Genomic DNA, 26,830 nt, shown 5'->3' on the forward strand with positions numbered 1-26,830 from the left:
AGGAGATGAAGACCCACTGTATAGATGCTGGCTTGGTGCCAATCCTGATCCCATTATTGGACAGCACAGACCAAGAAATGTTGCTTCATGTGGGCAGGGCCATTGGTCGTATCTGCTACGATAACAGTAAGTAAAAAGGTTTACGTTTATCAATAGAAAAGATGGGGGTGCGGAAGTGCTGTGAGATTTAAGCTCTTTATTCAAAGAAACCAAAGTAGTTCAGGCCTAGTGATCACAGCAACTCTTCCCAATGAGGCAGCTGTGAGGACTGAAAGTCCTTGCCTCTCCACTGCTCTCTAGGGCTCCTCCACCAGTTCCTTCCCCAGAAATCTGAGCTACTTTGTCTTGTTTCTCTTTGCTCTGACCTCTTCATTCCTCTCCATATTCGGAGAGGAGCTGGTCACAGCAGGAGGGGAAAACCCTCCAGCTTCTTCAGCATCCTGACTCATCTTTGCCTCTTGGACCTCCTCTCCACCCTCCTCTTCTGCCTCCGAGTCTGGACTGCTCTCTGCCCCAGCCTCTTCCTGCTCACTCAACCCTGTTGCCTCTTCAACTTCCGACACCTCCTCTTCTCCCTCTGACCACCCATCGTCATACCACCACGACTTCCCTGGCTCTGGGCCTTTTTCCCATGGCCGTTTGCTTGGGGCTTCCTCTGCTAGTGCCTCCCACTACTCCTTTGCATTCAACCCGACCATGACACATAGTCCAGCAACTCTACCTGTTAAGTATGTTCCTGATTGTGTCTTTCAAACTAGCTGCATTCAATGGAAATATTTTTTCCCCTTATGCATTGCCTGTTTTGCCCCTTGATTTATTTATTTTGAAATACCTGTCTCTTACCTTTTAGTCCAAAGGCCCTCGAGGCAGCTCACAACATCAGCTCAAACAGCATAATGTACACTCAGTAATAACGAGAAAGGGTCATAAAAAGAGTGCTCAGAAGGTATTAAGCCCCTCAAAGAGGTCGCTCCTAGTTCCTAATTTTTGCACTTGTCTTTTCCAGATGACCTTCAGGAGCAGCTGGTGGGGGCGGAGGTGATCACGTCACTGGTCAGGATAATGTCGGACTATCCCGATAATGAACCTCTTGTCCGTGTCAACCTGCTGGCCTTATCCAACCTTGCAGATATAGGTGACTCTTGCACTGCAATTTGCTTATGCTTGTATTATGCTTTTGTCTCACCTGAAAGGGCCTTGGCTTTAAGCCTCACCCAGCTCTGTTGCATATGTACTCAGAAGCCCAACATTTGTGGAGCCAAAGAAAGGAGTCTGTTGTCAACATGGCAACACAAATGTGATGTAGTCTGTCACCCACTGCACTATATACAAAATGTTTTAACAGATAGCTCCGTAAAATAACCCCCTTCTCCCCTTCATCTCTAAAGCTTTAAATGAGGGGTTGACCTTTTTTCTCTTGTTGACCTGGAGTCCACACAACTGGTAACATTTCAAGGAGGCACCTTGCAGAATCAACACAGTGATTTCTCATTTCTACTCAAATAGAACTTTCTTTCATACAGAGATGATGTGATTCACAGACATTTGATCTTTTATGCAGACACTGCTAAACAGGCCCTTAGCAAGACCAGAGTTGCAGAAAATTTGGTACGTCAGCTGCGGGCAGCAAACCACCACGAGAAGGTAGAAATCATCCTTGAGGTTCTTCAGACACTAGCAGAGAATGGTAAGCTACCTTGGGGTGGTTTCACATGCATTTATGCAGTTATCTAAGCTGTTTGTTTATTTAATCAGAGAGAGAGGGAAAGCATTTTGATTCAAAGGCATCTTTCAAGCAGAACTGTTCAGAACCCTGTCAACTTGTATGAGAACAAAATTATTTTTTCTTCCTTTCTTTTTAATTCAGCTGTTGATAGAAGCATTTGACCCACTATCCAGAAACTTAATAACCTCTAAGAGCATTTTAAGCAGGAAAGCCAGCTTCTGACATTCTCATCCTAGAAATCTGGGGACTGGGTCTGAGTGCAAAAACTTGAAAACCAACCACCAGACAGCCCAAAATGTATGTTTAACTGTGTATTTTTAGGGCTGGTTCACACATTGTATCTGGAAAACATGATATGTTGGTTTTAAAACATCAGTTTTTTAATGATTTTAATGTACATGGTATTTATTTTGTGATATTTGTGTAACCTGACCTGGGAGCAGGGTATAGGTACAGATAATAAATAAAATGATTGTAAGGAACAACTGCCAAGATGGATTTTCCCTGTGACATTTATCTGTGTTGCATACATGCCTTAACCGTGTTACATATTTGTCTTGTACAATGTGATGTCATGCTAAAAACATAATGTGAGGTGAAGCAGCAATGACAGTGAAGATAATGGAGGGATGCAAAAGAAACAGGTACCCAAACCGCAGCGTTCCTGTATCTTTGGATGCATAACCCAGTGCAGGTCCTCAGTTACTCGCATTATATATTAAAAGCTCCCAAAGCCTTTGTTTTGATGAGATCACAGTAGACATTAGCCATTGATTAATGCAGCATGGTCAACTTCAATTAACCAAATTTAGATTAATGAAATAACTTAAGGGAAATGTCACAGTTATTCATATCTGTAATTCCAAATGTTAGCCTGCCCACCAACTCCCTCCGTTTGTTCATTCATAATTAAATGGAAACTCTGTCCTGATTTCAACCAACAGTCTGCTTTTAAGTCTGTCTCAGTATTCAAGGCAGTCGAGATATTTTAGGGTGATTAAAAGCAAAAACATAAAACCCAGCTACAGTAGTAAGGTTGATAGTTGTCAACACAGTCATCCCCTTTACTCACACACAAGACAAATATGCAGAGGACCAAAAGGGCAACTTAGCATGTTGTAGTCTCAAATCTCAGAGTTGTGGGTTTGAGCCCCATGTTGGGCAAAATATTCCTGCAAGGGGTTGAACTAGACAATCCTTGTGGTCCCTTCCCACTCTACAATTCTGTGATTCTATATACCTGTCCGGACATTGATCCCACAAGAACTGGCATCAACTGAACCACCAAGCTTCTGGCCAAAGGAGGGAATTGCAAGCAGACCAGCTGCACCAGCAAGGAAGCTTTCCGAATAGGTCATAGTGACCCAGGTGATACTCCCTGAAGCTTTTGGGTCAAGATTGCTTATTGGTCTGAGCAACTAAGAGAATCTGCTCCTGCTGGTGACGGATCGCCTTTGCTTGTTTCACCTACCTTCGTTTCACCTCCAATTGAGTTAGGAGCAGGGCCAGGCGGTACCAAAACCATGTGGGCAGAGTCGGTTACAACCTCTTCATTTAATTGTCACCCAGTGGAAGGAATGGCTGGAAAAGACTCGCGTAATTGGTCCTACCCATGTAGTTCCAGTATGGACATATGCACTGCACCACAGCACTGTAGATAGATCTGAAGGATATTGCACTGTGGGAAATCCATGCTAAACAAACAAACAAACAAAATTATTTGTACCCTGCCCATCTGGCTGGGTTTCCCCAGCCACTCTGGGCGGCTCCCAACAGAATTAAAAGCACAATAAAACATCAAATATTAGAAACCTCCCTAAACAGGGCTGCCTTCAGATGTCTTCTAAATGTCAGATAGTTGTTTATTTCCTTGACATCTGGTGGGAGGTGTTCCACAGGGCAGGCGCCACCACCGAGAAGTCCCTCTGCCTGGTTCCCTGCAACCTCACTTCTCACAGGGAGGGAACCACCAGAAGGCCCTCGGAGCTGGACCTCAGTGTCCTTAGTGTCGTACATTTAAAATATATTCAATGCACGGCTAAAGCACATAGCTTCCCCACAAAGGATCCTGGGGGTTGTGGCTTGTTAAGAGTGCTGGGAAGTGTAGTTCTATGAGGGGGGAACTAAACTTCCCAGGGTTCTTTGGCGGAAGTCATTTAAGTGTTTTTTAAAGTGTGTTGAATATGCTTTTAATAATAATACTAATAATAATAATAATAATAATAATAATAATAATAATAAATTTTTATTTATACCCCGCCCTTCCCAGTCAAGACTGGGCTCAGGGCGGCTAACAACAAAGGCCAAGCTCTGTCTTGCAGCCCCTACAAAAAGATGACAACTCCCTCTGGGCCCTAGTCTCCTGAGAGACAGTGTTCCACCAGGTCGGGACTAGTACTGAGAAGGCCCTGGTCCTGGTCGAGGCCAGTCTAACCACCTTGTGACTCGGGATCTCCAGTATGTTATTATTTGTGGACCTTAATGTCTTCTGTGGGGCATACCTGGAGAGGCGGTCCCGCAGGTACGAGGGTCCTAGGTCCTAAGCCGCATAAGGCTTTAAAGGTCAAAACCTTAAAGGTCAAAAAAGGTCATGGTATGAGTCTGCCCTTATAAGTTGTTTGATGGTGGAGTGATAACAGGACGTGCAATAAAATTCAATATAACCATATCTAAACCAGAGGTAGACAACATGGTGACCTCCATATGTTGTTGAGCTTCAAGTCGCATTTGCCAGTGGTCAGGGATGGTGGCATTTCAACATCAGGAGAGCACCATATTGACTACCTATGGGCTAAGTGCAATGAAAAATCTGCAGCCTGAGATGGGAGACTTCACAATGCTTTTCTGACTGCTTTATTGCACAGTGTCTACCCAATGTTATTGGACAAGAGAACACAGAGATTCACTCAAAGTTTTTATTACACAAATCACACTTGTCTGAACAGGCCTTTGAGACCACCTACTGCTCTTCTAGGGTTCCCTCTCCCTTGTTTCCACATTTGCTTGGCACATGTGTCTCTGCTCATCTGAAAGTCACGTTCAGGGAATAAGCCTTCCTGGAACATGAATGCTATGGGGAATTCAGATGCACTGTTGGTGGGATCTCTTCCCTCCGTGGCTCTGGCTCTGTTACATTGGAGGACAAGCTGCTGTCACTCGAGTACAACTGACCCCAAAATAGCACTTTCTACCAAAATTCACTGGAGCACAGCATTAAACAGTGGAGTGACTGCCTAAGGGAGGGAGCAAGAGAGATGAGGTCTGGGCTTTTCCAGGAAAATGTGTTTGTACTGAGAAAGTAAAACAAAAGGTAATTTCAAGGTAAATTACTGGAGGCTTGTCCCAGAAGGAAGGGGGAGGATGAAAGATATGGAGGAGGGAAGGAGGGAGGGAGAGAGGAGGTGGGCATTGAGCCAAGAGCAACAGCATCCTGATGTTTCAGTGTCCAGAAGGAAAAGGAGGGGTGTTGAAATGGTGAATGCTGATAAGTTGGAGAGTCAGAGAGAGAAGAAATCAAGGGGACTGTAATTGTATACCTGTACTTCCTTATGATCTCTTTGAGAACTCTTCAAAGGGAGGGGGCGCGAGAGCTTTCAACATGAGGGAATCCAAATTAAGCCGAGCTTTTCTGAATAAGGGGTGCTTGACTCAAGATGGCAGCATTTTGATGCTAATTGGAAGATGGCATAAGAGTCCTGGGCTCTCATCAGCAAACAAGTGATAAGTGATGTGAAGTCTTTATTGAATTAGCAGAGAGATTTTGGCTTTCAAGCACCCCAAGAGCTTCTAGACCAGTTTGCAAACGACTCGGATGCACTCTTTTCCATTTCAGTAGGTGTTGCTGGGAACTGTAAATGTACTCTTTTCTTAATAGACCTTTGTCAGCAAAGTAGAGGCCGGAGAGCCAAATTTGGTAGTGTGGAGACAGGTTTTTAAGATGTGTTATATTGACCCTTCCAACCTATGAATCTTCTTTTGGTTGAGTAACAGACACACTACAAAGGTTATCCCAGCAGCATGGGTGCAACTTCTCTATGACTTTTCCCCCTTACTATACCAGTTAAAGAATATATCTATGCTACAGAATTATATTAGTTTAATAGTCATTCCCTCTTGCCAGGGAACCCTGGGTATTGTAGTTTGGGGCAGACATCACTAGGCATCTCTGATAGAGAGCGTTCAGCATCTTCACCAAACTCGAGGACATTTGTGGCAGCTCTATAAAATTGATACATGTAGGTATGCCATAAGAGATCACATGGGAAGTTCCTGTATTGGGGTCTCCTCCACATAGCATGACCTTGTCCTTCTCACACAATCTTACTTCATATTGTTATGAGTTTGTGGGTGCCAGACCACCCTGGATCTGACAAATGTTAAAAGCTAATCAAGCCAGGCCAGCTTCCTGAACCCTGGATTTTGAAAGTGTTAAAATATAAACCAGGCTAGCTTCCTCATAAGGTGATCACCATGTGTGTGTGCGTGTGCGTGTGCGCGCGCAGGGCCGTCTCAAGCATGTCGGGCGCCCTGGTGCCCTGGTGCGGAGATTGCTCTGGCGCCCCCCTGCCGGCCCGCCCCCCCCCTGGCGCCCCGCACCACCCAGCCTACCCCTAGAGCCGGCCCTGTGTGTGTGTGTGTGTGTGTGTGTGTGTGTGTGAGAGAGAGAGAGAGAGAGAGAGAGAGAGCCATTAAGGGAAAGAAAGGAAAGGAGCTCTGTGTGAGACAGCAAGTGTGTGGGAGCCCTTCTGCAATTTTAATATTCTATGATTCTTCTGGCCTGTGGTTAATGAGAAGGACAAAAGCCAGGATTTAAAGCAGAGTTTGCAGGGAAGTGACCTAGAAGTAAAGCAGCAAACTGGAGAGAGTTGTAGCACAGTGTTTGATTTCTGTTTGAATTCAAGGCTGTCTTTGGGAGAAACAAAACCCTTTTGGAGTGTTAATGCTATGAACCCCTCCATTGTTCAGGTTGTATACATTTGTAAATAAACCATATGCCATAAAGACACCACAGTCTCCGCTGTGCCTCATTTCCAAAAGGAAACACAAACCCTGGGTAAGCTCCTGCAACAGCATGTTATCAGGATGGGATGTAAATCATAGTGTGAGAATGAGCCCTCATTTGTCTGTGGTTACCAACACTCGGCAAGAAGCTTTAAACATGTTTCTTTATGATGACTTCCGCAGATGCCCTAAAATCTCAGTTGGTTGAAGCTGGAATTCAGGAAGCCATAGTTGAGATCCTGCTGAGGCTGCAAGACAGTTCCAAGCCAGAAGATGTGTGCAGCTTGAAGGCTGCGTCGGATCTGATTGTGTCATTGCTACTTGGAGGTAAGAATGACCGAGCCCAGGGAGAGCGAGTCCAGATGCACAAAGCAAGAACAGCTGCAGGAGGCCCATCTGCTCCGGTGCTTCCTTTTCCTTGCTACGGATGCAGCTGCGGTCTGCCGTTTCCAGATTCCTAGGGGGAATTTTCCACCACAGATGGCTTTTTTAAAAACGGAGACAAAAAGCAATCATACCCTTGTAGTATGATTGTGATGCTAGTGTTCGCCCCTGCGTATATACAAGTTCGCCTCGGGCATTTAAGGGCTAGTCAGCTAGCTGTTGGCCAAAGGTTGCAAGAGGATGATTATTGAGTCAGCATCTCTGACATTCTGTGTGGCTGGGTGTAGAACTTGTGGCCCTAAAGATGCTGTTGAACCACAACTCCCGTCAACCTCAACCATTGGCTGTGCTGCCTAGGGCTAATGGGAGTCAGAGTACAATAATATCTTGGAAGCTGCAGGTTTCTCGTCCCTCCAGGGGAGTGAGATGAAATTATTGGAGCCTTTTGTAATACCTGACCTCAAGTCTATATAAGGTTGCTTTTAGCTTATCTGCTGTAGGTTAAACTTAGCTAATCTGACACGGGTAATTTTATCAGAAGAAGAATTTCATTTCTGATTCTTATTGTTTCGTCTAACTAGATAAAGAGAGGAGTCTTGGCATCTGTTCCAAATATAAACACTTGGGAATTACAGTTAATTCTTTTTATGGTTACAAAATTGTAGTAATGACTGCAGACAGAAAGCAATCTGTGTAAAATAAGCATCCAATTAATGATCCGGTTGTTCACTTAATATTTACTGGTGGGGATAGTGAGGACAACAAGTCACTTATGTTAATGAATTAGGCAGGTTGGGGTTGTTTTTGTTTTTCTTATTGTTGCTTTTTGGTCACTCACATTGACTTGGGAGTGAGCTGTGTCTTACCTTCAACATATGGAGGAAGTTGAAACCAATTCTGGCTTCTCTATAGTCCACTGTGGTTGTTATAAATGTTATATTCAGTTTCATTTCTACAAAATGCCTTGAGTGAAAAGAGAAGAAACTGCGAGCTAGTCCCTTTTGCCATCCGGAGGCAAGCTGGTGACTTGGCATTCTTAGCATTCTTGGCCTGCATTTTCTTCGGCCCTTGTGTTGCTTTGCAAAATGCATATTCCACAGGAACTTGGGATCAACCTTCTTCAGAGATTCCTCTCTCTCTGTTCTGGGTTTCTTAATGCCATTTCTGTGCCACTTGCAAGACTGGCTGCATGTGGCGTCTTGCCCACGGCTTAAACCTGAACCTCCGCCACAGCTCAGACCAAAACTGGAAGAGCCACAGTCCACTGTTGTAACATGCGCAACATTGTGTTAGTCGTCCACCTGGAGAGCTTGCGGACTATCCTTGCTGGCAGCAACTTGTACTAACAAACACATTTCTATGTGATGAAGGAAAACGACAGATACCATGCTGAATATTTTGGTGGTAGCATGAAGATACCTTCTCCCACATAAGGGGCGGTGGACCTGTTTTTCTCTTGAGGTCTGCCTATTCTTGAGAATAATCTCTCAGGGGTTGGGTGGTAGTGGTAGCTGGGCCTAGCAGTGAGCATGGCCAGAGACCAAAGTGGGCAGTCCACCTCTTCTCTCTTTTTTCTTCCCTCCTCTTCCTCTTCCCCCAGTGGTCTGCCAAAGAAAGGACAGTGAAGGGATCACTTGCAGAGGGTGTTCCTTCGCCTCCTTCCATCTGTTTCGTTTCTCCTCATTTCTCAGCTCCCATTCTCTCCCTCTGGGGTCCCCACCACACATAAAAATTAGGGCAGCCGCCACCTGCAGCTCTTAGGTGTCAACTTTCCCAACCCTGCTGTCTTCCTTGCTATGTTGAGAAGCACTGTATTTCTATTTGAATTATGTTTATCATTATTTGAGTCAATTCATACATGGAAATCAGGATATGCAAATATTTGTTCTCTTTTTATTATGCATTTCCTTGTTTGTGGTGATGTGTTAGCCGCCACCCTAACATCACCTGACCTCCAGTAGCTACCGTATTCACAAGAGACATCAGCTACCAGGCTATACAGAGAAGCCCAGAGAGGTGCTTCTCTTCACAGCAGTAAACAAAGCTATAATAATCCAGTCAGTAACTCTCTGCTTGTTGTACTACAGATGAATCCATGCAGCAGCTGTTTGCAGAAGGGAATGGTGTTATCTACCAGAGTGTTGGAACATGGCTTGCATCCAAGCACACCCAGTTACAGCTGACGGGGGCTCTGGCCATTGCTAACTTTGCCAGGAATGGTAAACATACCTATATACTTTATTTACTAGAATCATTTTATCCCGCTGCTCAGCCCAAAAAAGTTCCCAGGATGCTTTTCTTAAGATCAATAAAAGCAATAATTCATTTGGCGATATCCACTTGTGGCAGCCTGCTCGCACAACATTCTGCTAGCAGAAGCTTCTGTTTTTAGCATAGCGCAACAGACAAATCCATTGGGTGTCTTATGCTTGCAAATGATGGCATGCAACTTCTCTTATTATTATATGCTGTCGACATTTAAGCTACCGCTTCCGCAACCACATCAGGTCTCCAGCTTCTTGCATGAACATTACTGAATTAAAAATCTGTTGATCAAAATGCAGGTTTAAAACACACACACACACAGAGAGAGAGAGAGCGCAATAATAAGATCTTCCCCTTTGCTGTTGAAATTTTCCACAAATCATGCTTTTGGCAAAAGCTCCAGGTACCTCTAGAAGGTTTAAAAAGGAGAAAGGGTTACCAGAACTGATCTACAGCTTTACTGTTGTCCTATATGAAGTATTGTTATTAAAATCTTATTTTGATGTTTTTTGTTTTTATTATGTGTCTTGTGTTTTACACACACACACACACACACATATATAATATGTGTGTGTGTGTGTATATAATGTGTGTGTGTGTGTAGTAATTTCATGTTGTGAACCGGCCTAAGATCCAGGGGTATAGGGTGGTATACAAACTTAAGAAGAAGAAGAATTAAGTCGGAAGTTTATATTATCAGCTTTTTTTCCTTCTTCAAGACAGCAACTGTTTGCGGATGGTGCAGCTGGGAATCGTACAACAACTTCTGGACCTTTTGGAGCAACATGTGGAAAGTGGAGATGTCTCTGTTCAACATGCTGCCCTGAGTGCTCTCCGAAACCTTGCTATACCAGGTACAACAAAAAGCCGCACCGCAAATTATCTAACTGAACAACTACAAAATTAAAATTGAAGTTATGCGGTAGGGCAGAAGTGGAATGTGAGAGTGGGACTCTCTATTTCCTGGACCCTGTTCCTTGTAAAACTCTGTCCATCTGTTATCTTTGGTGAGAGGTGTTGAGAATGCCTTGAAAAGAGTTTTCTCTGCAAACATATGTGCACTGGATTTCTTCAGATTCAGCCACCCACCACCACCACAGTGGCATGTAGATGATAAATCCCAGGGGTGGGTGGGGTGGCACATTGACATCATCACACATACTGTGCATGTAAATGCACATCAATGGACACAAATGCAGATCCAATACTTTCTTTCCATTGAGAACTCATAATCTGCAAAGGAGGAAGACTGTAGCCCCATAGTTTATCACATACTTTAGATGCAGAGAGACCTCAATAAAAATATGGGCATCTCCAGATAAAAGGATCAGGTATCAGGTGTTGGTGGGGAAAAAATGTGTCCCTAGAACCCTAAAGAAACAGCCAACTGAGAATAGACAATACCAGGTTAGATTACGGTTACCAGACGTCCCCGGATTTGCAAATCTGTCCCCGGACAAATTCCGTCCCCGGAATGTTCCCAGATTTGCAAACCTGTGCCCGGGAAATGTGGCAGCGGCAGCCTCAGCTTCCCGGAGCCAGCCTGGTAGCACAGTTGGCTCTGGCTGCCACTGCCTAAGGGGAACCGGGGATGTCTGGTGGTACAGATCTCCTGCCCCCTGCCCCCTCTGTTTTGACTGATGGGGGAAGCTCGGGAGTTGCGGGTGGGCGGCTGTTGCCCGGGCACAAGGCACGTGGTTTCTCTGCCGGGCAAGGTGCAAAGCCCTTCTTTCACACCCTGTGAAACATAAATGTGCAGTTTTTTAAAAACTGGGCAATGGCGTGCCACCTGCCCTTGACTCCCGAGCCTCCCCCGATCTCCTTCCCCCTTCCCCCTTTGTTTTGACAGATCAGGGGACGCTCGGGAGCCGCGGGCAGGCAACCATTGCCCAGTTTCTTAAAAACTCTGCGCATTTATGTTTCTTAGGTTGAGAAAGAAGGGCTTTGCAGAACCTTTATACCAGGCATCCCCAAACTGCGGCCCTCCATATGTTTTGGCCTACAACTCCCATGATCCCTAGCTAACAGGACCAGTGGTCAGGGATGATAGGAATTGTAGTCCAAAACATCTGGAGGGCCGAAGTTTGGGGAAACCCGTGTGAGAAGTCACTTGCGTGGACTTGCAATCAGACAAGGAGACACCGAAGTAAGTCTTACCACTTCCTCTTTATTGTAACGCGTTTGCAAAGGCGGGCTCCACGACCTGGGTGGTGCGAAGAGCCCCGATCCACCCATAAGCTGGGGCTTATAACCCTATTGCTGCCGCCCCTCCTTAGAGGCTTGGCTTACAATCTATCTATCAGAGAAAGACACATTTCTAATACATTAACCAATCTACACTCTCTATTCTAAAGCTAACCTTATTAGGAAGCATGGGCTATACTTCCTTATTTCTACTCTAATTTAGCTGACACGGCATCCTATTCTATTCTAACTTAGCTGACAGGCATCCTGTTCTATTCTAACTTAGCTGACAGGCATCCTGTTCTATTCTACTGAGTTCGAGACACATCCTGTTCTATCACTCACTCTCACAATCCCCCCTCTTTTTTGTATCTTGACTCGAACTCACATAATAGGTCCTGGTAATCTCCTTCCTCTTTTTTTTCTAGACTTCCTTCTGGCGCACCTGTTGGGAGGGGCTTATAAGCCTGCATTAGCATCATTATGCGAGGGGGGAACTGCCCTATCCATCATTCTTTCCATCATTGACTGTAAGCATTGTAGCAAGCGGGGCATACAAAAGCAGAAAAGGATTAAAGGGTTGCACTTCCCCGTCGAACAATCGGTGGATGCTGCTCCTCTAGTCAAATTTATCCCCTCAGGTCCCTTATAGGTGGGCTGTGTGTGGACTCCCTCCGTATACCAATAATGATAGGAGCCACCACCACCACCCCATATTGCTGCCCTGGATGTGCTTGAACAGATATTTCCGTTCCTGCAGATAGGACTGTCCGTGATTCCCACACCAAACTCCAGCTCTCCCGTTAGGTCCCTGGCCCTTATCTATGGCAGCACAGGCATCAAAGCAAACCACAACCTTGCCCTCTCCCCTCGTTGTGTTATGCGCTATATATCCTTGTCGATTCTGGGCTATTTTGAACATGTTACTCCTCTGACTGGCTTTATTGGCGGTCCCGCCCTTGTATCCATATATATATATATACTGGAAGTTATGGGTCCCACAGCCAGGGGCTCATAACACTCTGTCTTATTCCCTTTTACTTTACACCTATAGTACTGAGTTTGGTTATGGACACAAGGACTTAATTGCTGAACACATTCTGGGGCCACATTATAATACATCAAGGTCTGTGTGACCTTACTGCCTGTTCGGGTTGCTTGAATGCATTCAGTGCACTGGGGTTCAGATTGAGCGGGGATGGTCGGAAGGAACAGACAGAACAAAGCCAACACGCCTGGTGGTATTAGGACGCCCCTTCTTCTTCCACATATTCAATCCCTTTCATGCCAACAAAAATAAGTTATCATCCATGTCAACAATCCCGTACATACCACCCCCATCCACCAATACCAATGATTCCAGGGTTCTTCCCACATCCTATACCCTTTTACTCAGAAAGAATGGGGCTCTTTCGGGGGACAGATACTCCAATGCCTGCCGCACTGTTGGACTCTCTGCCAGCTCACACTGGACCTTTCCTCCTAATGCTATCTTACAATGTTGAAGGATGATGTCTTCTATGAAAACAATGTTACACTCTTCTGTACAATGCACACACAGCACACACCCCTCACAATGTGCACAACAACAGCATTCGAAAAAGCACACACAAGTACAGAACAAACACATTTGCTTTACAGTCTCGGTGTGTCCTGCTGGATCCTGGTTCCTGATTTAGTGAGTGTCACTTTCAGCGGGTTGTCTGGACTAGTCGTCGCCGTCCAACTTTCAGGTGGAGCTCTTTTTACCCGATGGTAGTGGGTCCACCCATGTTCCCTGGTCCGCACTGCTGATTCAGTTGTGAGCAGGACCTGGTATGGGCCTTCCCAGCTCGGGCTGAGTTTCTCCATCCGCCAAGCCTTTATCAGGACCAGATCCCCAGGTTGGAAGCTGTGCTGTTGCTCCAAGAGTGGGGGCCGCTGTGCTAGTATGCCTTGTCTGTGGAAAGATAACAGAGACTGGGGCAGTGACTGCAAATATTTCCTGGTAAACTGATCCCTGAATTCAATTTGAGGATTCCCTAGGGCAGCCAAGTAAGGGTGGCCCATCATCATTTCAAACGGGGACAAGCCAGTATCCTTCCGAGGTGCCACCCTCATTCTTAACAATGCCAGTGGAAGGTTCTGTGTCCAGGGCAACCCATTCTCCAGATACAGTTTGGTTAGGTGTTTTTTTATTTCTCCATTTGCCCGTTCCACTTTCCCACTGCTCTCTGGGTGCCAGGGGGTATGGAAGTTCCAGGTGATTCCTACTGACTTCATTACCTCCTGCATTGCCATTTGGGTGAAATGAGTTCCCCTATCTGAATCCATTGCTTCCACTACTCCATAGCGGGGAAGGATATGCTCTAGGATAGCTTTGCTGACCACCTGAGCCGTGGCTCTGCGGCTAGGGAAGGCTTCAACCCATCCAGTTAGGTGATCTTTGAACACCAATAAATACTTCTGCCCTCCCCTTTCGGGCAGCTCGGTAAAGTCTACCTGGACTCTCTGGAATGGCCACACCGCCAGGGGCCGCCCACCTCTCTCGGTCTTCCTTGCCCTTGCCTTGTTAACCTTTTGGCATATCAAACACTTCCATGCAATGGCATGTGCCATTGGCCACATGTCCCTACTCCAATACAATGGTTTCACTAGATTGATCATTCCCTCAGTGCCCAAATGGCTTCCCTCATGTATTTTCTCCAATATATTCAACATAGCCGATTTTGGAAGGACTATCTGCCTCTCTGGAGTTTCCCATCCGTCTCCTTTCCTTTCCCATCCCTCTTTTTCCATGTATTCCTTTTCCTTCGGGGTGAAGGCGAGATTCTTTAAGTCCTGCGGATCCACAACTGGTATCCGCAAAATACACTGCTGAATCACTTCTTTCCTCGCTACCCCTTCCGCTGCCTCCCGTGCCCTGAGGTCTGCCCAAGCATTTCCCTGTTCCTCCGGCCTGTTTCCTTTGGTATGAGCTAATATGTGCACAATGCCTACCCTTCGAGGCCCCATCAGAGATTCTAACAACCGCTCGAGCAAGGCTACGTGTTCGATCTGTTTTCCATCTGCTTTGATGAAACCCCGCTCCCTCCATGTTCTACCAAAAGTGTGTACTACTCCCCAAGCATATCTTGAATCTGTCCATATAGTCACATCTAACCCTACTCCAAGTTCCAATGCTCGAGTCAGGGCCATCACCTCACACTTTTGTGCGGACCAGGTATTTGGTAAGGCCCCAGACTCAATTATTTCCCCATCCTCCTTTACCACCGCATATCCTGATTTCCTTTTTCCTTCCCTCACATAACTTGTCCCATCCACAAACCATCTTTCTCCGGTCTCCAGCGCCTCTTCCCTCAAATCTTCCCTCACTTTGGCCATCATCTCTATATCCCTCAGGCAATCATGTTCATCTGGTTCCCATTCCTTCCTTTCTCCCCTTAGGAACTCTGCTGGGTTCAAATTCCTGTCCGTTCCTATGGTGATATCGGACCCAGTTCTGAGTATCCCCTCATACTTAACAAGGCGCTTATCCGTCATCCAGGTAGGCGCCGCCCCTGTCATTACCGCACCTATCTGATGTGGGCTGTGTACTATCAACGCCCCTCCAAAGGTTAGTTTCCTACTCTCTAGGACTAACTCCACTGCTGCTGCTGCTGTTTGTATGCATGAGGGCCACCCTCTTACTACTGGTTCCAGAGTCCTGCTTAAATAGGCCACCGGTTGGTAGCGCCCCCCTCTCTTCTGGGCAAGTACTCCCACTGCCGCTTGGCCCGCCGTCGTGACATACAAATGGAATGGCTTTTGGAGGTCTGGGAGAGCTAATACTGGTGCCTCTATTAGAACTCTCTTTATCCCTTCCCACCGTTCTACATCCTCCTCCTTCCTCTGGACAATTGCTTCTGATTCCCGGAGGGCTCCTTGGGTCTGCGTCTCCCAAGCTCCCCACCTGGGATTGCCCTCCCCCTCTGTGTCCCCTGTGCTACTGACATGTGGTGGTTCGGATCTGTGGGAGAAAGGAGCGTGCAGTTCCAATGTGCGGCCCTCCCCTTGCATGGTGTGCATAAGTGCCTCCGCGTTTTGGGAAGCAGGAGTGTCCTGCCTGGCCATCAGACATTTTAACCCCTCCCCTCGTTCGGGAGCCCGGGCTTGCTGTGGCACTGTAGACCTCCTCTTCTTCCTTTCTTTCTGGAACCTCTTGGCTGCCTTCTCCCTCCACCCTTCTGTCTAGTGTCTTTTGTGTGATTTCCTCCCCCTCCCTCCTGTCAGCGTCTTGTGTTGGATGTGTGTCACGTCCTCTGAACCTTGGGCTTTCCCTGAAGTGTGAGAGCAAAGACCTGTGACCCACGGGATGGACCTTTCTCGCTGTAGGTACTTCCCCCCTGAAGGTGACAGGGTTGATCTGTGTCAGAACCTTGAAGGGCCCCAGCCTTCTGGGTGCCAGCTTCTTCCCCCTTCCTCCCATGGGAAGGCCTTCTGACCACAGCCAGACCCTGTCCCCTCCGTGGAAGACCTTCTCCAGTCCCCTGTGATGGTCTGCCCCCTCCTTGTAAGCCTCATTGCCCCTTGCCACGTCTCCATCCAGTTGTTGGTGTACTGTCTCCCTCCTCTCACCCCATGCCTCAATAGGTGGTCCCCCAATCTCCCCCTCCCCCTGCTCTGGGAAGGCTCTGGGGTTTCGCCCAAGACTGGCCTTACTGGGTGTGAGCCTCGTGAAGACATGTACTGCATGCCCCTCCTTGGGGTTGTCATGATATTGCCTGAGAATCTTCCCTCTGAGGGAGTCCTGGGGCATATACCAGGCATCATTGCTAAAGAGTAACCCCTCTTTCTCTGCAAGCCCTTCCCCTGCCCCCTCTCCCTCCTTGCTCTATGGGTCCTCCGTGGTCCCAAACCAGGCTCCTGAGGTGCCGGTCTACCTCCTTTCCAGCCCCTGCTGAAGCTAGCTCCTCCCCTGCTTCCCTGCTACCAGCCTGGAGCTGAGCCACCAGGACTCTGCAGAGCCCTGGACCCGTCTTAACCCTTCCTGTTTCGAATCAAATAGTATTTCAGCTGTTTTATCCAATATGGATCGGTCTCCCCATCAGGATTCCACCTATATTCTCCTCCCGGCCCTATGGGATATTCTGGCCATATTACCCGACAAAGGTTTATCAATGCCACTTTGGACAGTCCCTGACTGTATGGCTTGATTTCCTTTTCATCCCACTGTAACAGTACTTGTCCCAACGGGCTATTGGGGTCAATGGGATCCTTGTCCCTTGTCCCTGACGTTCTTCTACACGTACTCTGTGCCTTCCCCATAGCAAAATGTCTCTCAGTCACTCACACAAACGCACGGAATCGCCTGGCCGTTTCCCTCGCGGGAGGACGGAACCGCAAGCTAATCCTCTCGCCGGGTCCCAGGGCCCCGGTCCACACGCACGCGTCCTTATTGGAACCTCTCTTTCGCCCTCAGAGACAAAACACGCTCACGCCTTTCCCAGGCTCCCTCAATACTCACCCCTTTCAGCTCAGTGCCACTTCCTTCGGCTAGTGAACTGGCAGGCGTCCCTGCAGGGCACAGCAGTCCCAGACTGCGAGGCTTCCCTGGCTTACTTAAATCGGTTCTCCGTCGTTCAGCCCTCGGAGTCTGTCACCACGGGGTCCGGATAACAGGTCCCTCCGAAAAAGAGCCGGAGTGGCGCCGGACCTTCTTCCAGCACCCCGCCGCGCAGACCGTCGAGGGCCCCACGTTGGGCGCCAAAATTGTGAGAAGTCACTTGCGTGGACTTGCAATCAGACAAGGAGACACCGAAGTAAGTCTTACCACTTCCTCTTTATTGTAACGCGTTTGCAAAGGCGGGCTCCACGACCTGGGTGGTGCGAAGAGCCCCGATCCACCCATAAGCTGAGGCTTATAACCCTATTGCTGCCGCCCCTCCTTAGAGGCTTGGCTTACAATCTATCTATCAGAGAAAGACACATTTCTAATACATTAACCAATCTACACTCTCTATTCTAAAGCTAACCTTATTAGGAAGCATGGGCTATACTTCCTTATTTCTACTCTAATTTAGCTGACACGGCATCCTATTCTATTCTAACTTAGCTGACAGGCATCCTGTTCTATTCTACTGAGTTCGAGACACATCCTGTTCTATCACTCACTCTCACACCTGCTTTATACAATATGCATGTGTGCTTGGGCCCAGGTTTTTTTGCCTCACCATCCCCACTACTGAATCCCTGTTGCTACTCAGCTTCAAAAAAAAAAGGGGGGGTCCCCTGGATTCATTGAAAAAAATCTGGTAACCATAGGTTAGATGGATGAATGGGCAGCTTCCTGTCTTTCTTTAGCTTAGATAGGGTGCATGAATTGCAGCTATTCTGAAATATATACAATGAGAATCCTTTACTTTTCAATGGGAAGTGATTCCTGTAATGAAGACAATTAGGCAGAGAAGAACCCTCAACAATGTTCAATAGCAGCAAAAGGAGCAAAGGTGGTGATTGCTAGAATGCATACAAATGTCCCCTTTTATCTTTAAAATGTTGGAGAGTGTGATATTTTGCTCAAGAAAATATTGGACTAAAAATAGGCTTTTTGTGGTGGCAAACTCATTTGGCACAGTACCCATCCATTTTTCTTTAGTTACATTTGGTTTTCATCACTGTCTGAAGGTGGAGGTGGTCACTTCTAAACAACCTGTTTATTGAGCATTCATCCTGAGTTTGCACAGAGTTTCTATGCTCTCCATTGTTTGTTAAGCATTCGTTTAAAAAAAAAATTGTACAGAGGTTATACAGCTTCCCATCAGTCGATTGTTACCCCACAACTTTTAGTCCACTTTCCTACCAGTTTCCTTACTGCAACATCCTTTTTATATCTATAAAAAAGGTTTGTTGCAGCAGAGCGCTTTTATCCACTTTAGTTGTGCAAACCCAAATTTGTACAGTACAGTATACAATTGAATCCCTCCCACAAAATAGTGACAGCTGAGAAGAAACCCCAATGTACCAGAAGTGGTTTGCTTTGATGAGAAAAACATGTAAGAAAAAAGCAACCCTTTTTCCACCCAGTTGGTTTCAACCCCATCCTTCCTTAAAATCACAGAATTGTAGAGTTGGAGGGGACCATCGGGGTCATCTAGTCCAACCCCCTACAATGCAGGAATCTTTTGCCCAATGTGGGGCTTGAACCCATGACCCTGAGATTAAGCATCTGAGTCATTCCAGTACCAAAGCACTCTCTGTTATACAATGCGCACAATCTGGGTCTTTCGCTGGAACTGTATTCCCTGTTGATTTGCTAAAATATCATTATTATTTTTTTTTTAAAAAAGAAATACGCAAAAACACAGCCACAGATGAAAAAGTCAAGTTGAACATGAAACGAAATCAATTAGAAACAGTATTTTTAAAAATGTATGGGCAGGCGCAAGGGGCCTCATTAATTGATTAAACCCTCAGAGTCCTGCCCAGGGAGCTCTCTTTGAAAATCATTCCACACTCGAGGGCCTACAGTCTGAACTTTCTGCTAGCGAAGCCCAAGGAAATTACAAACAAGTTAATTAGCCATCAGATTCCCAGCACTCTAAAGTTGCCAGCAAGGGATGCCTGCCCGCTGCACTTGCCCTAGGCTAAGAAGAAAGCAAGCACGCAGATTGTCCGGAAATTGCTTGGTAGGTTGCATATACATCTCTTCCTAGGGAGGTTTGCTCTTAATTATTACCTGGAATTGCTTCACTCAAGGAGCCTGGTGTGGGGAGTTGGGGGGAAGAGAAACATGTTCAGGAATGGAGAAATAGGTATATATCCTATCAGGTGACGTGTATTTTGATCTTGAAGGAAAGATTATGACCACTGGGATATTTCCTGATCTATCTTTCTCAATAGTCTTTAGGTACAAGTTGTCAAGCCACCTATAGGTTCTGTATCGTTAAGAGTGGGAGTTAAACTTTTGACTAGACATCATCGTCTCCATATCTGCAGTGGCAGCTGGTGACTTTTTGCACCCTTCCCTAAACATATCAACATGTGCATGGCACTCTTGCACAAGCGTTGGGAAACACACGCAAACCAAAATAATGAATGCAAAGGTTTAAAATATTGGGTTGTTGTTGTTGTTGTTGTTGTTGTTGTTGTTGTTTTTGCTTCGGGTTGCACAGAGAACATTTGTTGTGGCTGTTTATTATCATTCAAAGTCACTTAATTTATCCAAAACCAAAAACAAATTTCCTCCTAAAATGGAAAGAGATAGCAGCAGATATATCTGATTTTCCAAAAGAGACAACTGCTGGGCAGAGGGCTTTCATCAGGAAAATGACATTGGAAAAACAGTCAACCTCCCCTCCCCTCCTTCTGTGCCATGGTCTTGATCTGAATTGGGCCCACCTGAAGCTGTAATTTGTGGCGCATGCTGCAGGTCTGTCAGCTGGAGCTTTATTCAGAGAATTAATCAGTTTAATTGTGGGCTGTTTGTGGGATTTTTCTGTCCTCGCCCCCTCTTGATTAGGGAGGTCTCTGGACTTGTCCATAATGGCAGAGCTGTTACTGCAGCCCCTCTAAAATGGTGGATTCATGCTGGATTTGAATTCAGACAACTGCTATACCCTATTCCCCTTTAATTTGGGCTAATAAAAAGTCAGTGTGTGGATCAAATGAAACACAATGGGGTGTTGAATAACTGTTTAGAATGTTTTCTGTTCTCGAAGTCATGTGCTTTCTAAATGAAGTCCATACTACTTGGCGATAAAAATATTTTAAAATATTGGTATTAATGAAATCTAGATCTAAATAGGGTTTTTTAGCAGGCAATCCAAAACAGTTTGTTCAAAGAGCTGCTGTACACCTTGATTTTTGTAATGCACTGACTACGATTCATTCTGTGGCCTTTAGTAGCTTAGCAGCAACTTGTCATTCAGATGTTGAGATGCAGATCACCAATCATAATTCCAATCATTTTGTCCCATTTCCCAGTGGCTAACAAAGTTCAGATGCTGGACGAAGGGGTTGGCCAACGTATCCAGATGCTTTTGAGGTCGGAGATGCCTCCTGTTCAGTTTAAGCTTCTTGGGACACTACGAATGTTGATGGACGGTCAAGGTAGGAGAATATCAAGGGCTTTCAAGTTAGTCCTTTAGGATTTGTTTGCAAACTGCATAGCAAACAAGGGAACCATTGTTATGTGATGATCAGGAAAGTGTTCTTATCGGTATGGTTAAATAGAGTTCAGAGCATCAGACCAATGACAGAAGGGCATTTTTGAATGCAGATTTTAAAATAGTCAATGGATGCGATAACTGTCAAGGTATTAAGTTGTATGATAAACAACCAATTCAATGCAAAGGAGAGTGAAGTTTGAGGGCTATATTCCAAGGACAAGTGTTTGGAAGTAGGCTGCAAGGGAGTGGCTCTATAAAGGCTCACATTTACATTGTGTCTGTGTTCCATTATGAGCAGGCAATTTCCCATAAGCAGATGCCATCCTTCACCTCACACAAGAGAACTCAAGAGCGTGTTCTCCCCGGATCCCACAAACAGCCCACGCACAGCTATTGCTTAACTCCCATGAAGAGCTGCCTTCAACCTCCATCAAAATTGTGGCCAAGGACAAGCAAGAATGCTGGGTTATGGAAGTGCTTTGAAGGAATCGAGATTCTAGAACAGGCATCCCCAAACGGCGGCCCTCCAGATGTTTTGGCCTACAACTCCCATGATCCCTAGCTAACAGGACCAGTGGTCAGGGATGATGGGAATTGTAGTCCAAAACATCTGGAGGGCTGAAGTTTGGGGATGCCTGTTCTAGAACAACCAATAGTGGCAGTATTTGACTCTTGTCCAGGCAGAGGTTCACCCTCACCCAGAAGTATTGGTGTGCTCAGGCCAGGCAGAACCAATGGGATTCCTGAAAGGATAGTGCTCTTCTGGAAACGGAAAGGATAGACAAACCAATGCAGAAATCTTTTGCCCAACCTGGGGCTCAAACCCACAACCCAGAGATTAAGAGTCTCATGCTCTGCCGACTGTGCTGTCCCATTGCAACACAACCTGAGCCTATGAAGGAGGGGTTCACAGCATTAACACCCCAAAAGGGTCTTGTTTCTGCCTTGGATTCAAACAGAACTCAAACAGTGCTCTCAAACATTGCTCTGACTCTCCGGCTTGCTGCTTTACTTCCATGTCACATCACTGCCACCCATTTGCTGTCTTCACTGAGCCCCTTCATCCCCCCCCATCACCTCACCAGGAAGCTATCTTGGCTATTTCTTGGAACTAGAAGGCTTGATTAGCTTTTAGCACTTGCTGGCTCCTGGGTTGAGAGAATTTTGGCACACAAACCCTCAAGCTCATAATATGTTTCTGTACCTAGCAAATACAAGAAAACCCCCAACTTCTTGCTAAGATTTACCCTTCCATGGCAGTGAGCTCAGAAGCCTCCCACCTTAATTGCCGTCTGTTCTATTTACCCATGAGCCAACATTGACCTTAATTAACTCAGCACAATACACTACCGTGAACATGTGTCTTCTAACCAGTCCCTGCTAAATTAGTTGATTGCATTATCTAGTGTAAATTCATTACCGTGACAATCACCGGGTGTGTTGATGCCAGCAGAATTTAGAACGGCAGGTTCCCCATTTTTAATTATAGATATCTGAACCCTTGGTGTTAATCGTTTTTCAGCAGCACCAACACAGAAAAGGGGTTGCTTACCAACAGCAGTTCTCATATTCGCACCTCTCACAATTGAACCACCCATTATATGTGCGGAGCCATGAAATTTCTTTTGAGACAATTGCTACCATCTATTTCCTAAAACTAGTGCCAATTTACGCATGCAGATTTATTAGGTTGATGACTAGACCTTTTGAATGGCAACTGGGGTTGGTGCGAATGGGCTAGATACAATTCCACAGACAGAAGTTGCCTTTTGTCTCACACAGAATACTTTCTAATAGGGTATTATTGTTCTTGCATTCAGCTGAGTCTTCAGGGTTTGGGTCGCGCATGTACATCTATCCATAATAATAATAATAATAATAATAATAATAATAATAATAATAATAATATATTATTATTATTATTATTATTATTATTATTATTATTATTATTATTTATACCCCGCCCATCTGGCTGGGTTTCCCCAGCCACTCTGGGCGGCTTCCGACAGAATACAATAATCTATTAAACATTAAAAGCTTCCCTAAACAGTCCCTTAATGACTGCAATGTCAAACAATTTATTTACATTTGTGAATATCACAGTCCAGAGATAGATCTTTGTCAAACTCCAGCACCTCTCCAACACAATACCTTGAGAAAGACAAGGGACAATTCAAGTGATCAAATTAACCTCTGTTATATAACTGTGATTGGCTTATTAAGAGTCCTAACAAAAAATGCTATGCCACCTGCCACATCTTCCTATCCTGAATGCACATTTTCCCCCGTTTAAAAATGTTTTCTTTGAGATTATATGCATGTTCTGCCTGTTGTGCTTGTACTGTGATGGCCCATCCGCAAACTCAAACCATCACATTTGATGATGCTGGCACCAAGTGGTAAATACGTATAACTCAGAAACAAATAAAGGCTTTAATCACCCAGGCGTACTCCACCTGCAGTTGACAAAGTAAAAGAGGGGAGAATTGCCGGCTGCTTCACACAATATTGCTCCAATCTTTGTCTTTCAGCTGATGCAGCAGAGGAACTGGGCCAGGATCCGGTGCTGCTCAACAGACTGGTGCAATGGTGCAATTCAAACGACCACGCTGGAGTCTGCGGAGAAGCAAACCGACTGCTTGCATCACTTTTGCGTCACAGTTGTTCTCAGGTATGAAAGGCGTCGGGTTTGATCCATTTTCAAGTCTCATCAATTCGTGCTTTGTATTCCACTTTGAAAGTGAGAGTTGCAGCACAGCTTCTATGCTGCCTTTGATGAAACAGGTTCTGGGAGCATGTTCGCACAACAAATTCTCAACGACTGGCAGTGGCCCCCAGAAACTCTTGTCTGGAACAACTGCTTTTGACTCCCCCCCCCCTTATTTTATAAGAGGACAAATTCAAAAAATTGTTTTGCCAACTACCATATAAAAAATTTCAAAAGTAGGGGGTATGTAGCTTGGCTTTTGAAAAATAGGGGGTCCTCAGATATTAACTACCGTAATTGGGAATCACTGGCCAATGCTTTTTCATGCCCACTGTTCTCAGGCAATGAAATGGATTTATATATTGTACACAGGAATCACAGCAGTATTAAGAACAGCCACTGCAAGTGAACTTACATGATGTTCAGTTGAATATATATAGCTACTTCAGAAGAGACTTTCATCTCCAAACATTTGGTGGGGAGGGGCAACTCTGAGCTTCTTACTTGTACAAAGACAAAATTCTCATCAATTTGCGAGCTGCCATGGAGTCTATTATCCAAGTGCTATCCATAACCACTTCTGTTCCTAATTGCCCCCCTCCTTCAAAACAAAATCCTGGTTCACCACAGACTTCAGCAATCTCTTGTTGTTTTGTAAGCAGGAAGTTGTCAAAGCCATTCAAGAGGCCCAGGCAATGAAGCACCTGGTTTCTATGGCAACCAGCGAACATGCCATAATGCAGAATGAAGCACTGATTGCCTTGGCGATAGCTTCTGCGGTCAATTTAGGTATTCAAGCATTTATTTCCTAGATGTTGTTCTTTAAGTGGGCATTCATTCAACGAAACGTGGGCCATTCAAAAGAGCCTGATACACTTACCCAGGCTTTTATAGATAAAGCTGTCGGACACTTTATCCACTTCCTTTTGACTCTTCTCGGAGGAGCTGGTGCCACCCAGATTTCCTGGGTGGAAATCTGAGCAAGCAGAGGATACTAGGAAGCTGGGGTGAGCTAGATTCAAGTTAGTGAGGTGAGCTACTTACTGTGCCTGAGCTGTTTACAGGACGTGCTTAGCTTCATCGTCATGGTGTAATGGAAGAGGAAATTTATATGAGAAACGTAGAAATAAATCCTATAGAAATGGGGGTGGTCTCTGTGGAGCTCAAGTGATTCTTGATTTCCCAGGGCTTGAGAAACAAAGCTCTACTGACAAGTCATAAACACCCATGGATGTTTCTGATGTGAAAACTTTGAAAAGGAGCAGTCTGTTTTAACAATTACAGGAAATTCAAGATTAGCCTATTTGTATATTAGGTTTTTTTTGGGGGGGGAGTGAGGGAATCATGTCTACAAGCAGCAAGAGATTTTTATTTGTAGCAATTGTTTGAGGGGGAAAATAATTTCAATTATGTTAAACATTCATCTCCTTTGCAGAAATCATCAAAGAGACATTTAAAGAGGCCAAGCTTGTTCAGAACATACATAAACTTCTCCAAGATGAAAGCACAGGCCCAGAGGTGAAATATAATTCAATAGGTCTGTTGTGCAGCCTCCTGAATTCAGGTAATTTCAGCCCAATAAGTATGAATCAGAATTTGTCACAGCATGACGCGAGAGCATTTTATTTTGGGAAATTTGCAGCCGCAGCACAGCATGGATGTGTGGGGTAACAATATAATCTCTCTGCCCCCAGTTGGTTTTCAATATGCACAAAATCCACAAAGTAAATTAAGATCATAAAATGGGTAATGATTCAACTAAATATGGCTTCCGGTTCCACCTGCCTTAATGGAGGCAGCCCCCATGACAGCGGGGGGATCGTCGGCAAACAAAGAGGACAGAGGGTAAATCATCCTTGCAAATTCCCCCCAGGGACAGGGGCAATGGGCTTCACTCAGTTCGTCTCAGTACCTGGCTCTTGCTCCAGCATGGAATGTGGGAGGCAGGGAGGCGCTGAGTGCAACAGCACTTTGCCTGCCGAAAACCCTCCTACACCGCCATTAAGAAGCAGAGGTTCTCAGTTTAATTGGATCTTTAATTGGCTTTAAAGTACCGTCGTGTGATGGGAAAGGGTTGCAGCAGCATACTGTGGAATATACCAGCTACATGGATCAAAGTTTTGAATTGAGATAAGATTATCTTCGGTCTGAGAGTCGGTTGGGGAGAGAGAAGCCCAGGGTTTGTTTACTCTAAGCTTCTTTTATATCTTCATGATTCGGCAACCCTTTCCGGAATAAAATATAAAAATATATTTACAAGTGGGGAAAGGACGTTGGAGTAACATTGATATTAACAAGCAAAAATGGAAACTGTGTGTGATCTGAAATGAAGAAGGGGGGGGGAGCTCAAGTATGACTATGTTGGTAAGACCGAGTAATTCCCCTCACCTCCATTTAAAAAAAACAGACAACTGAGACAAAGTCTTAGTTAGGTGAATGCTTTACACTAGCCATGCAATAATGTAGGTATGCTTGAAACACCCTCCCAAAATAAAGGAAAAACAAAAGAACTGGCAAAAATTTGCTATTCCCCACCAGAAGCAGTTACCTGCATTCTCTCAAAATATTACTTCAAATATTGCTTCACCCCACACAAAGAAACACAAGGGGGGCTGGGCCGCTGTCAGGATTGCATCCAGTGCATTAGAGTCGCTGCTGTTTCATAGTCAAGGAAGCCAAATTGCAAGGTGAAGCTATTATATACTGTACTACACTGCTTGCTCAGTCTTTACTTTTGCAGGCTATTCCGCTAAAATATGTTTGATCTCCTTCAGGTGACCTTCGGAAAGAGGCCGAAGAGGACAAGATGAAAGAAACCCTTGAGAAGCTCTGTGGCCACATCAATGGTAATGTAGCCAAACAGGCGCTAATGGCGGTTCAGATACTGAATGAGGAGCACCGCCTCTTTGAACCATAAATGAGGATATCTACTTAGTGCTCAAAACGTGCTACTGCGGTTTAAGTACTGACTTGGCTAACAAGCAGTACAACAGGTTTGATCTGTTGTGTCCAAGCATCCAAGCAAAATATTGCTAGAGCTGGTGTTTTGTTTGCTTTTTAAAATATATATATTGAAGGGCCTTGGGTGATGGGGTTTTTTTGAATAGGATGTTAAGGCAAATGATATTCACACAAGCCTCTTTCCAAGTCCACAACATCATCACCCCAAAACACTAAATCCCATTCTCCCTTGCATTCCAGCAGAAATGACTCCACTAAACTCATTTGTTTTAACTCTGGAATGGTTATCACAGATCGCCCTCTCATCATGTGCAAATACAATATCCATCCATCGTGGGGAAAGCACATGTACTGCCAAAGACTATAGAACTTCAGAATATATATTAATGGAGGAATTGCATCTTTGAGCATTTGGAAGTTTGGTTGCTGCCTACTCAGACATGCTAGTTTGTAACATATAAGCCATTCTGGTTT

The 26,830-nt window shown here is 45.3% G+C and overlaps 1 protein-coding gene across 1 annotated transcript; it reads left to right on the plus strand.

Annotated features, from left to right (window-relative positions):
• LOC118096502 (rap1 GTPase-GDP dissociation stimulator 1-like) lies at positions 1-26,312 on the plus strand. The gene is made up of 11 exons (XM_035138418.1): positions 1-126; positions 1,007-1,135; positions 1,562-1,687; positions 6,911-7,054; positions 9,199-9,330; positions 10,096-10,230; positions 20,504-20,629; positions 23,220-23,359; positions 24,058-24,184; positions 24,831-24,959; positions 26,170-26,312. The coding sequence occupies exons 1-11, from the start codon at positions 6-8 to the stop codon at positions 26,310-26,312; spliced, it is 1,452 nt and encodes a 483-aa protein (XP_034994309.1). The 5' UTR covers positions 1-5.
• The last annotated feature ends 518 nt before the right edge of the window (positions 26,313-26,830 follow it).

This window comes from Zootoca vivipara, chromosome 5 (genome assembly GCF_963506605.1).
Source record: "Zootoca vivipara chromosome 5, rZooViv1.1, whole genome shotgun sequence".
Taxonomy (NCBI): Eukaryota; Metazoa; Chordata; class Lepidosauria; order Squamata; family Lacertidae; genus Zootoca; species Zootoca vivipara.